This window comes from Phascolarctos cinereus, unplaced genomic scaffold (genome assembly GCF_003287225.1).
Source record: "Phascolarctos cinereus isolate Bilbo 61053 unplaced genomic scaffold, phaCin_HiC Scaffold_4;HRSCAF=312, whole genome shotgun sequence".
In the NCBI taxonomy this organism is placed as follows: Eukaryota; Metazoa; Chordata; class Mammalia; order Diprotodontia; family Phascolarctidae; genus Phascolarctos; species Phascolarctos cinereus.
In genome coordinates, this window is record NW_027555847.1 from 18,434,544 (window position 1) to 18,447,705 (window position 13,162).

Sequence of the window (13,162 nt, forward strand, 5' to 3'; positions counted from 1 at the left end):
GTTCCTTTCAGACAGCTGGCTGCAATCATTATAAAGACTGCAAAATGCATCAGTGCAACATGAAAAAAAAGACTGAACATATGTAAATGGAACTTAGTTGTTGAGTTGAATGGAGAATCCGTTATGTGACCATACCAGCTTCCAAGAGGTCTAAAGCCCCCGTTTTAGGTAAAGCCTCATCTAAAAGGAAGAGGGAAATAGAGGAATGGGGCCTGAGGGAAAATCCTCCACTTCCCCATTGATGTAGGGAAAGGACAAGCATTGAGTGCCTTGTGTGTGCCAGGCACTTTGCTAAGTGCTTTGACAGTTATGTTATTGGATCCTAACCATAACCCTGGAAGGTAAGTGCTATGTGCCATTTTACAGCTGGGGAAGCTGTAACTTGGCCCCAGTCATATGGCTAAAAAAAAGCATCAGAGGCCAGGTTTAAACTCAGGTGTCTCCTGATTCCAGGCCCAGCACACTCTTCCCTGTACCACCTACCTGCCTTCTTATACACTTGTGGGAAGCAAAGACCTGGGACCCAAACACTCAGTAAATAACCTGCTTCCTGCCCCATCCCTAAGAGAACAGAATGAGGATAAAAGTTAATAAGAGACAGAGAGAGAGAAGGCTCAGCAGCAAGTTGAGGGGCTAATCTTAGTTAGCTCTGAAAACTCAGACTGCCGCCTTAACTTAGAGTGGAGGGTAGAGAAATGATCATAGTGCCAGAAATCCCACTAAGGATCTCAGTTTAGATAGAGTGAAATGGCTTTGGTAGTCATTCTTATGCCAGAAGCAAAACGATCCAATTGAACTGAATAATAGCTGTGACTAGACACAAAGAGAAGAGGAGCTATGACTGCAGTTGGGAAAAGCTGAGGAGAAAAAGAAAACTGAGTCGATCTCTTAGAACCAGAGGGCCAAGGAGAAATAGAAAGAATCCACTAGTCACCTCCTATAAGAAACTCCAAAATGAAAACTCTCAGGAAGATGACAGTCAAAATCCAGAGTTGCCAAGTCAAAGGAAAACTACTGCAAGCAGCCAGAAAGAAAAAAATTCAGGTACTAAGGAGACATAGTCAGGATCACACATGATTTAGCAGTCATCCCTATAAAGGAACAGAGAGCAAAGAATATGATATCCTACAAGGCAAAGGATAATAACTTCCTCAGCAAAACTGAGTACAATCATAAAGGGGGAGAAATGGACCCTCAATGAACTAAAGGATTTCTAAGCATTCCTGATGAAAAAACAAGAAGTTCAAACTCAGGAGTTAAGAGAAACATAGATGGGTAAATACGAACAAACGACCATAAGGGACTAAACAAGGATAAACTGCTTACATTCCAACATGAGGAGATGAAGCCTATCATCATTAGTGGTCATAGAGAAAGTCTAATTAGACAGCAGGCCTGGGAGGGATTCTCTTAGAACTTGACCTTAAAAGAAAACTGGAAAGAGAGGGGAAGAGGAACATACTGGGGGGGGGGGGGGGAAAAGAAGGTTAGGGAAAATTATCTCGAGTAATCAGGGGGCACAAGTAGTCTGTATAAACAAGAAGGAAAGGCTAGAGGGGAGGCAGCTGACACTTGAAACTCACTCTCATCTGAACTGGTCAAAGGCAGGAAGAATACACACACAAAACACAGCTGGACACAGAAAGATTTCATTCAATAGGGAAATAGGAGGGAAGGGAGAGAAGGAAGAATTAAAAGAAAGGTAGATGAAGGGAGGGATCAGTTCTGGGCCAAACCAACTCTAAGGATACACAAACATAAGCTTTTCTTGAAGTGGCAAAGAATGGAACTCTGAGGAGGTGCCTGTCAATTGGGGAATGACTGAACAAATTATGGTTTATGAATGGGGTGGAATACTATTGTGTTATAAGAAATGATGAAGGGAATGCTTTCAGAGAAATAAAGGAAGACTTGTATGAACTGATGCAGAGTGAAATGAGCAGAGCCAGAAGAACAATTTATGCAGTGATAACAATGTAGTAAAGACAATTTTGAAAGACTTAGGAACTCTGTTTAGTTTAATGATCAACCACTACTCTAGAGGACCAATGATGAAACAAGCTACATATCACCGAATAGAAGGGTGAAAGACTCAGAGCAGAATGAGACAAATTATGGGTATGTATGTGTATTTTTTCTTTAGACACAGCCAACAAATAGGAAATTTATTTTGCTTAAGTACATGTTTTTAATGGGTTTTGTTTTTCTTTTGTTCTGAGTAGGTTAGGGTATAGTTAGGTGAAGCATAGAGAAAGGATTTTTGCTGCTTGAAAATAATTTTTCCTAAATATCTTTGTGAAGCAGTTACTTTAGTGGAGTTCAGACTCCTAAACAAAATAATTATAATGAAGATGGAATATTTCATATGGTTGCCTTTTTCGTGTACCACCATTATAATTTAAACAAGCTTCTTGTCTGCAGCAAGGATGTTCTCTTTTAAGTCCGAGTTAACTGAGTGTTATTATTCAACACCTAATAGCACTCACTTGCAACTGCTGAAGATCTAGAATTTTCAAGTAAGTCAGCCTATAGCGCCACTAACCCTCTGCTTTCATGGGGGAATCAAATCTCTTTTGGAAATGCCTGGAATATCTTCATGTCTTTATATCTTATGCTTGATTTTCTTAAAAAAAATCTATCACAAACTGCAGTAATCAGGGAAGATGACAGTGAGTCCTGCAATACGGCATAGAAGCTACTCAGTATCATGTTGAATTCATCACTGTTGGCAGCAAGAGCAAAATGCCACAGAAGTGATGCTAATGACACACATTTCTTCGTTCCTTTTTCTGTGTCTGCTTCTCCTGTAGTATCTCTGACATTCAGCTATGATTCTGGAGTAACGAGGCGGATTAAAAGAAAACTGCTTTTTAGTCAGAGTCTGAACTCTCATTTGACTTAGATTTATGCTTTTTTTTCTTTTTCTTTTTCTTTTTCTTCTCTTTTTTCCTCTTCTTATGTTTCTCCTTCTTCTTCTTTCTCTTATGCTTCTCCTTACATTCTGAGGAGCTGGAAGTACTGCCATCTTCATCTGAGGTAGAATCCTCTAGTAGCTTCTTTAGCTGTTGTATCCTAAACACACAAAACTCAAGTTAAAAAAACAAGTCTTTTTAGAAGATGCAACTCATGCTACCTCAGAGTACCCTGAAATCACAGATCTTGATTCACACCCTTTATTTACCAAAGCCAAGTGTTGAATCTTTGTTCTACCAAAAAACTTAGCATCATAATAACTTACAAAAACAGAAACTTAAAGAGAGAACCATTTGTGGCTTATGGATGAACTTGGAAATATCAAATTTTCTGGATACTTGTGAGTCTATGCAAAGTAAGTAAATAAGCAAAGTAGTATATAGCCATTCATTTTGAAATTAGCAATATCTTAATCTTTAGATGCTGGCTAAGGCCTTTCCTTTAACAGTTCTAATTTTGGACTTCTGGCCAAGATGGCTACCTGAAGAGGGGGCTCTCAGAAATCTATTCTAGTACAACCTTGAAGTTTGTTATCAGACTGAATAATGACTAAGAAATCCAGTAAGAAACTACGGTAAGTACTTATACCCTGGAATGTACAAAAATTCTGCCAAAAGCTCCTGGGCAGTAATGCCTCTCCTCATTAATCATCTCTCTCTTCACAAAGCCAGTACCAGTATTTCTGAAGGGGACCAGGGATGAGATGGATACATAGCCTGCAAGGTTTTATGTATGGAGGCAGCAGGAGTCAAGACTTCCCCTGAGAAAGCCCCAGGGAGCTGAAGCAGGTAGTGACTAGTGCAATGCTTCAGTGCCCTGACTAGATTGGGACATCCCAGGCACAGAGGTTCAAAGGTCCCTAACATTCTATCCTGAGATGTCAGAGTGGGCCTTGAAGACCCAGTCCTTTGAATTTCAAAGATTTAGGTGGACGTCACACTGGAAGGTAGCCTACATTATTTAGAACCCAGGAGACCCCAGGGCAAGATCAATCAGATCTAAACACCCCACCCAACAAAGCAGCAGAGGGCACAGGTTGACTCTGACACAAAACCCTAATTTAGGAATTAAATCTGAAAATAAAAGTAAATCAAAGAAAGTACTGACAGGTATAAAACATTATCCCAAACCGAGAGATCCTCAAAAAGAAAGCATGAGTAGAATGGCAAGCAGGGAGAAAATGGATCTTCCAGAAATGATGTATGTAGAAGAAATGAAACGAGATAAAAGAAAAGCTCTGTAGGAAAGAATTAGGAGAATAAAAGGCTTAACACAGAAAGTGGCATATCCTAGTCAAGAAATGTAATCCCTCAAAACAAGAATAAACCAAACAGAAATCAGTGGCACTATAAGATAGGGAACTGAACAAAATCAAAAGATTGGGGGGGAAAATGCAAGATACCTGATATCAAAAACAACTGACTTGGAAAACAGGTTAAGGAGAGGTAATTTAAGAATCAGTGTACTCCCTGAAAACAGTGATTCTTAAAAAAAGATGTGAACACTGTATTTTAGGAAATCACAGGTGAAAGCTGCTCAGATTTATTAGAACCAGAGGGCAAAGTCAAAATAGAAAGAATATGCTAATAAACTCTGGAAAGAGCCCCAAAAGGCAGAGTTCCAGGCATGTCATTCAAAATCTAGAACTCCCACACAAAGAAAAAATACTAAAACCATCCAGAAAGGAGGAGTTATAGTAAGTACCAAGGAGCCATTGTGAGGATCACATAACACCTGGAAGCTTCTACTAGAAATGAGAAAAGACCTTTTAATACAATATTCCAAAAGGATAAAAAGATATAAGCTTGTAAGCAAGAACAATTTAGCCTGCCAAGTTAAATATAATCCTTCAGGGCAAAAAAATGGACCTTTTATGGGACAGGTGACTTTGAAGCATTTCAGATAAGACCAGGGCTTAGTGGGAACTCTGAAAGACAGACCCAAGAGTTCAGAGAAACCTGAAAAGGTGAATTTGTTTGACCGACTGGAAGAAGCTATATGATGATTTAGTGCTAACACTCTAATGGAGGAGAAGAAATAAGTGTAAGTGTCCCTTTAGAACCTTAATATATTCAACAGATATTGAGAGTTAAGAAAAACAGAGGTCCCATGAGTAGATTGGATTTGTTCAAAGATTAAAAGGATGGAAAATGAAGGGAGGGTAGAAAGGAGAAAGAATGGGGTAGAATTGATATTTCTCATAAATGGGATACCTGAGAAGAGTATACAAACACGAATGGGAGAATGGGCATAGTGAGCATCAAATAAACCCCTCTTCTTACCTGAAAGGGACAAAGGAAGGTTGACTACACACAAAAATACCACCACTACCACACAGTGTGGTATGGAAGTACATCAAGCCAAACAAGTGAAGATAAGGAGAGGGATTTCAGAAAGAAGCAACACCCGCGAGGGAACAGTCATAAGCAGAATAAACTTCTTGATGCTGAAGGGGGGATTAAAGAGGGATGTTGGGGAGGGGGAGTAGGGGGTGGGGAGGACGGATGACATGACGATGACAAAAAAGAACTAGGTTCTAAAGGAGTACTTTAGATACCTGTTGGATAACTGGGAAATGGCTTAACAAATTGTGGCCCATGGAATATTACTGTGCTAGAAGAAATGATGAAAGCTGATTTCAAAGCATCGTAAGTAATATGATTTTTTAAAAAAATCATTTACTTTTTATTAAAAGGAAATGAGTACAACTTAAATCCTAGGTCCATCAGCAGAGACATATGCATTAAACAAAAACCTCATCATATAAAAGTGAACTAGGTACAACTAACTTTAAACCTCATTTAATCCCATTTAAGAGGTGGCTAGGTGACGTGGGTAGACTGTTGGACCTGGAGTCAATAAGATCTGAATTCAGATTCAGCTTCAGACACTTGCCAGCTGTGTGACCTTGGGGAAGTCATCTGACTGCTGTCTCCCCTCTCTGTTTCCTCACCTGTATAACAGGTATAAATAATAGCCCTTACCTCCCAGGATGGTGAAGATCCAACGAAGTAATATTTGTAAAGTGCATTGCAAATCTCATCATATGAATGCTAGCTATTATTATCATCTGTATAGTGTCGATTTCCTAGAACCTCATAACCTCTAGCAGCAGGATGCACATATTCTCAGCAAGACTTAGCATCAAAGTACTAAAAAGGACGAGGCCTTGCTGACCAAATCAGCTTCCTGGGAACTCAGCTCCTCAGTACTGATCCAAGGGTCTCTTGACTTAGGAGTTACCTCCTTCTTCTCTTCTTTTTTTTCCCAACCTTCTATATATATTTTATCTATTTCATTAAATATTTCCCAATTATATGTACAATAATTTTTAACATTCATTTTTAAAAATTTTGAGTTTCAAATTCTCTCTCCTTCCCCTCCCCGTTGAGAAGAAAAGACAAGCAATGTGATACCAGTTATACATGTAAAATCATAGAAAACATGTTTCTATATGTTGCAAAAAGAAAAGCAAGAAAAGTAAAGTGAAAAAATTATGCTTCAATCTGCACTCAGACTTCAGTTCTCCCTCTCAAGGTGGACAGCATTTTTCATCATGAGTCCTTTGGAATGATCTTGAATCACTGTTAGAAAAGTCTTTCACAGTTGATCGCTGTTACAAACTTGCTGTTCCTGTGTTCTCCTGGTTCTCTGTTCATTTCACTTTATGTTAGTTTATATAAGTCTTTGCGGGTTTTTTTTAAACCATCCTGCTGTCATTTCTTACAGCACAACAGCATTTCATCACAACCATATACCACAGCTTGTTTAGCCATTCTCTGATTGATGGGTATCCCTTCAATTTCCAATTCTTTGCCACCACAAAAAGCTGCTTATAAATATTTTTGTACACATAGAAATTTTTCCTTTTTTTTCTTTTAATCTCTTTGGGATATAGACCTAGTAGTGGTATTGCTGGGTCAAAAGTATTCAGTTTGATAGCCCTTTGGGCATAGTTCCAAAATTGTTCTCCAAAATGGTCATACCAGTTCATGGCTCCACCAACAGTCCATTAGTGTATTGAATAGTATGAACTGACAAACAGGACAGTGAGTAGAACCAGGAGAGCAATTTATACAAAGATAGCAAAATTAAAATTTTGAAATGACCTAGCACATCTCCAAAAGATCTGTGATGAAGCCTGTTACCACCTCCTGACAGGGTGGGGACAGATACCAGGTACAGAGACGTGCTCTTTTGGACATGACTATTTGTCTATATCTGTTTGTTACAAGAGTTTTTCTTTTTTTCTCTTGGTAAATATGGTTGTGGGGGGAAGGTGGAGTGAAGGGTCAAGGGTACAGGACTAGCAATAGTGGTAGCAAAAAAAAAGAAGTGGGCACTGTAACAGTAAAGTACAAAGGTGAACAAAAGAAGTTCTGAAGGAAGCACAGATCAGCAGGGCAGCTTTAAGAGTAACATGACGCAAGCAGTATGAGATGGAGACTTAGGATTTCATTTAGCATCTTCTTTGGGTATTCTGCTCATGTACGGAAATGCTCTTTTTCTGAGCATTTAAGTCAAGAATTAAAAAAAAAATTAAGGCCCAAATTTTTACCATTTGAAATTTGAAGTAAATATCATTTCATTCAGAAAAGCCTTACCTCACATCTTTTTCATGACGCTTATTCTCCCTTATAATGTCATACATGGGATCTTCATGTGCCTTTAGGAACAGATAAGAATGAGATCTCATGAGATATGTTTGGCCATTAAAAATGTAAATTGTTTCAATGAAAATCTGTGTAATTCCTTTTTTTTTTTCATTTGAAACCTGTGATTCTTTTCCTAGGAACTTTCTTCAGTATTTAAAGGACCTATGGGTTTTGCTAGTGTAAGGTATTCCCTGCCCTGACCCAGGTTATAATCTTTCTAGGACTTGGACTCAGAGTTGTTGTGACAGAAAATTTCACCACCCTAGGATGAGCTTGACATTAAGCTTCTCTTTGCTCAGCTTTAAAGAAGCTAGCACTATGGGGTAATACTATTTGATAGGACTTTTTAGAAGCAAGTAGCTGAAACATGAGAATCTGAGCTGAAACAACAGCTTGTTAAGAAATTAAATATATGCAAATTAGTTTTTCAAAGTGTCTGAGAATAAAACTGAAGAGGAGGCTATTTCACTCATGGTGAAAGTTCAGGTTTGGGGAACTTGAGCCATTTATGCTTTTCTCAGAGAAGAATTCCAGCTGGTTCAGTGGACATGAAATCAGTAATCTTTATAGAATTTGGAAGAGACCTCAGAGGCTGATTACAGCAATTCACTTATATCAATGAGAAAGCTGCAGGTCTAGAGGTGAAGTGAGATGGCCAAAGTATTTAACTGGGTCTGGCAAGAACCATGGCTGAGACGGGGACGTTGGCCACAGGGCAGCAGTAGGACCAACCCTGACTTTCACTTCAAGTGTGCAGAAGTGAGGGATCCTCAGGTGTAGAAAGCTGCATGTGCTCTCAGTATTTTTCCCCCCAATATATTGATTAGTTTTGCTGATTTTTTTTTCTTTTTAGAATGAATTCATTATTATAAGGGATGACTTGCTGGGAGGGCAGGAGGGAGACAGGGGTGAGTGGAATATGGAATTTAGAAGATACACAAATAAATGATATAAATAAAATTTCATTTTAAAAAAAAACCTCACCATGCTAAGTTATACCTATCATTGAGATCCTAGAATAATACAAGACTCAATACCCCCAAAAAGCAGCAACAGGACCAGCTAAGACACTCCCTACAAAACTCTGCAGAGCCTGGTCCTAACATCAAGTCTGAAGTCAGGAAGTGGGCTGGAAGAATAAACAAACAAGGAAAGAATCCCACCATAAAAAAAGTTATTGTTGACATGGATACTTAACACACAAAACCAGAAGAGAATGACTCCAAAATATCTACTAGTAAAGCCTCAAAGAAAAACCACTTGGGCACAAATTTAACTAGAACTCCTCAGAGAGATGAATCAAGATTTTTTTAAAAAAATTTAAACATGTTTTCTTTTTTTTTCTTTTAAATATAAATTTATTTATTTGTAGTTTTCTACATTCATTTCCACAAGTTTTTGAGTTCCAAATTTCCACCCTGTCTCACCCCTTCCCCCCACCCCAGGATGGCATGCATCCTGAATATCCCGTCACCTAGTCTGTCCTCTTTTCTTTCTCTCCCCCCTTCTCTTATCCCCTTCCCCTTCTATTTTCCTGTAGGACAGGATAGACTTCTGTACCCCATTTTTTTTAAACATATGTTTTTAAAACTTTGGGTTTCAAATTTTCTCTCTTTCTCCCTCCCCACCCACCCTCATTGAAAAGGCAAGCAACTCAATATAGGTTATACATGTGCAGTTATGCAAAACACGTCTATAGTAGACATGTTGTGAAAAACTAACTCTATTTCCCTTAATCCTATTCTGCCCTCCCATTTATTCTATTCTTTCTTTTGACCCTGTTCCTCCTCAGAGTTATTTACTTCTGATTACACCCTTTTCCAATCTGCCCTCCTCTCTATCATCCCCCTGCTTTCTTGTCCCCTTCTCCCCCTATTTTCTTGTAGGGGAAGACAGTTTTCCATACCCAATTGAATGTGTATGTTATTCCCTCCTTAAGCCAAATCCTATGAGAATAAGATTCACTCATTCCCTCTCACCTTCCCCCATTTCCCCTCCACTGTAACAGACTTTTCTGTTTTTTCTTTGTGAGATAATTTACTCCATTCTACCTCTCCCTTTGTTCTTCTCCAAGTATAATCCTCCCTCATCCCTTAATTTTATTGTCTAGATATGACCCCTTAATCTTCAACTCACCCTGTGCCTTCTATCTATCTATCTATCTATCTATCTATCTATCTATCTATCCATCCATCCATATATAATTTTTTTCCTCCAACCACCCTAATACTGACAAAGGTCTCATGAGTTATAAATATCATCTTTCCATGCAGGAATGTAAACAGTTCAGTCTTAATAAGTCTCTTATGATTTCTCTTTCCTGTTTACCTCTTCATGTTCCACTTGAGTCCTGTCTTTGAAAGTCAAATTTTCTATTCAGCTCTGGTCTTTTCATCAAGAATGCTTGAAAGTCCTCTATTTCACTGAATGACCATTTTTTCCCCTGAAGGATTGTACTTAGTTTTGCTGGGTAGGTGATTCTTGGTTGTAATCCTGTCTCCTTTGCCCTCCGGAATATTATATTCCATGCCCTGCAGTCCTTTAATGTAGAAGCTGCTAAATCTTGTGTTATCCTGATTGTGTTTCCACAGTACTTGACTTGTTTCCTTCTGGCAGCTTGTAATATTTTCTCCTTGACCTGGGAACTCTGGAATTTGGCTATAATATTTTTAGGAGTTTTCCTTTGGGGATCTCTTTCAGGAGGAGATCTGTGGATTCTTTCAATTTCTATTTTGCCCTCTGGTTCTACTATATCAGGGCAGTTTTCCTTGATAATTTCTTGAAAGATGATGTCTAGGCTCTTTTTTTGATCATGGCTTTCAGATAGTCCAATAATTTTTAAATTCTCTCTCCTGGATCTATTTTCCAGGTCAGTTGTTAAACATGTTTTCATAAATGAAATTAAAACAGCAGATGAAAAAATTGGAAAACAAATTTAAGAGTTAATGAAAAAAAATTGGGAAGGGAATAACAGCTTGGCACAAGGGTTCAAAACTTTGAACAACAAACATCTTGAAAATTAGAATGGTCTAAACAGAAGCTAATGATTTTATGAGACACATATTAAAATAAAGCAAAAAGGCTGAAAAAATAGGGGAAAAGTAACGCATTTCATAGCAAAAATGACTAGCCTAGAAAACAAATCAAGGAAAAAAATTTAAGGATTAATTGGACTACCTGAAAATCACGACCAAAAAAAGATATGTTTCAAAAAAAATGTCAAAAGAAAACTGAGTCGATCTCTTAGAACCAGAGGGCCAAGGAGAAATAGAAAGAATCCACTAGTCACCTCCTATAAGAAACTCCAAAATGAAAACTCTCAGGAAGATGACAGTCAAAATCCAGAGTTGCCAAGTCAAAGGAAAACTACTGCAAGCAGCCAGAAAGAAAAAAATTCAGGTACTAAGGAGACATAGTCAGGATCACACATGATTTAGCAGCCCTATAAAGAAAAGAGCAAAGAATATGATATCCTACAAGGCAAAGGATAATAACTTCCTCAGCAAACTGAGTACATCATAAAGGGGGAGAAATGGACCCTCAATGAACTAAAGGATTTCTAAGCATTCCTGATGAAAAAACAAGAAGTTCAAACTCAGGAGTTAAGAGAAACATAGATGGGTAAATACGAACAAACGACATAAGGGACTAAACAAGGATAAACTGCTTACATTCCAACATGAGGAGATGTGTTATATCATTAGTGGTCATAGAGAAAGTCTAATTAGACAGCAGGCCTGGGAGGGATTCTCTTAGAACTTGACCTTAAAAGAAAACTGGAAAGAGAGGGGAAGAGGAACATACTGGGGGGGGGGGGGAGGGAAAAGAAGTTAGGGAAAATTATCTCGAGTAATCAGGGGGCACAAGTAGTCTGTATAAACAAGAAGGAAGGCTAGAGGGGAGGCAGCTGACACTTGAAACTCACTCTCATCTGAACTGGTCAAAGGCAGGAGAATACACACACACACAGCTGGACACAGAAAGATTTCATTCAATAGGAAATAGGAGGGAAGGGAGAGAAGGAAGAATTAAAAGAAGGTAGATGAAGGGAGGGATCAGTTCTGGGCAAACCAACTCTAAGGATAACACAACATAAGCTTTCTTGAAGTGGCAAAGAATGGAACTCTGAGGAGGTGCCTGTCAATTGGGGAATGACTGAACAAATTATGGTTTATGAATGGGGTGGAATACTATTGTGTTATAAGAAATGATGAAGGGAATGCTTTCAGAGAAATAAAGGAAGACTTGTATGAAGTCTTCATCAAGTCTGCATTAGGCAGACTTGTGAGCAGAACCAGAAGAATAATTTATACGATGATAACAATATGGTAAAGACAATTTGAAAGACTTAGGAACTGTGTTCATTTTAATGATCAACCACTATTCCAGAGGACCAATGATGAAACAAGCGATATACAACCTAACAGAGGAGTGAAAGACTCAAGAGTGCAAAATGAGACACTGTATATACATACACATACACACATATGTATATCTATATTTATAGTTTTCTTTTAGACACAGCTAATGTGGAAATTTGTTTTGATTATACATGATTATAAAAAAGAGTTTTGATTTTTTTTGTTGTTCTGTTGGGGAATGGGATGAAGCTGGAATTGAGTATGTGTTTTTGCTGATTAAAAAAACCCAAAATGAACAAAAGTTATTTTTAAAAATATGAAAGTACTAAAAATAATTAGGAAAGATATCTTTGTTAGAATTTATTTCTTTTAAAAGTTTGTTTTGATGGGGCAGCTAGGTGGCATAGTGGATAGAGCACTGGCCCTGAATTCAGGAGGACCCAAGTTCAAATCCGGCCTCCTACACATAACACTTACTAGTGTGTGACCCTGGGCAAATCACTTAACCCCATTGCCTAGCCAAAAAAAACAAAAATAAAACAAATAAAAAAGTTTGTTTTGGGGGCGGGCAGGTGGCACAGTGGATACAGCACCGGCCCTGAAATCAGGAGGACCTGAGTTCAAAGCCAGCCTCAGACCAGATACTTGACACTTACTAGTTGTGTGACCTTGGGTAAGTCACTTAACCCCAATTGACTTGCCAAATGAAAAAAATAAATTTTTTTTTAAAAAGCTTATTTTTTAAAAAAGTTTGTTTTGAAGCATTTTTCTATTTAGTGCTTGTTTACAGTTTAGCTTTTGTGATTTTAATAAAGAGATATGCTTGTTATAAAGCAGACTGAAGTTTCTGGTTACAAGTCTTTGGAGGCTTTAGTTAAAATCCTTTGCATCTCTGGCTAGGCAAAGGTTTTGAAATTCAGATAAAAGGACCAAGGTACTGTCTTCACCCCTATGACATCTGGTAGAAGTTACCTCATTTAAAATGGAAGCGATTTTCAAAAACCTTTTAGAGAACTCCAGTCTCTAATATGAAACAGGTGATATCTTTACAATACTTGTCATCTTGCTAAGTTCCTCCTGCTTAGAAATATAGGTCAGAACAGTGACAGTCATAAGATTTTTCAGAGAGTCCCACAAGTGTCCAAACACATGGCTACCTCAACTGTAGGACCA

The 13,162-nt window shown here is 38.2% G+C and overlaps 1 protein-coding gene across 1 annotated transcript in view; it reads right to left on the bottom strand.

Annotated features, from left to right (window-relative positions):
• Nucleotides 1–2,164: 2,164 nt before the first annotated feature.
• RP9 (RP9 pre-mRNA splicing factor) overlaps nucleotides 2,165–13,162 on the bottom strand; it is a 37,131-nt gene continuing 26,133 nt past the window's right edge. Inside the window, exons 5-6 of the mRNA XM_020968969.2 lie at nucleotides 7,578–7,639; nucleotides 2,165–3,072 (exon numbers count right to left, since the gene is read on the bottom strand). Coding sequence (XP_020824628.1) covers nucleotides 2,871–3,072; nucleotides 7,578–7,639 — 264 coding nt within the window. The 3' untranslated portion in view covers nucleotides 2,165–2,870. The remainder of the gene's footprint in view (nucleotides 3,073–7,577; nucleotides 7,640–13,162) is intronic.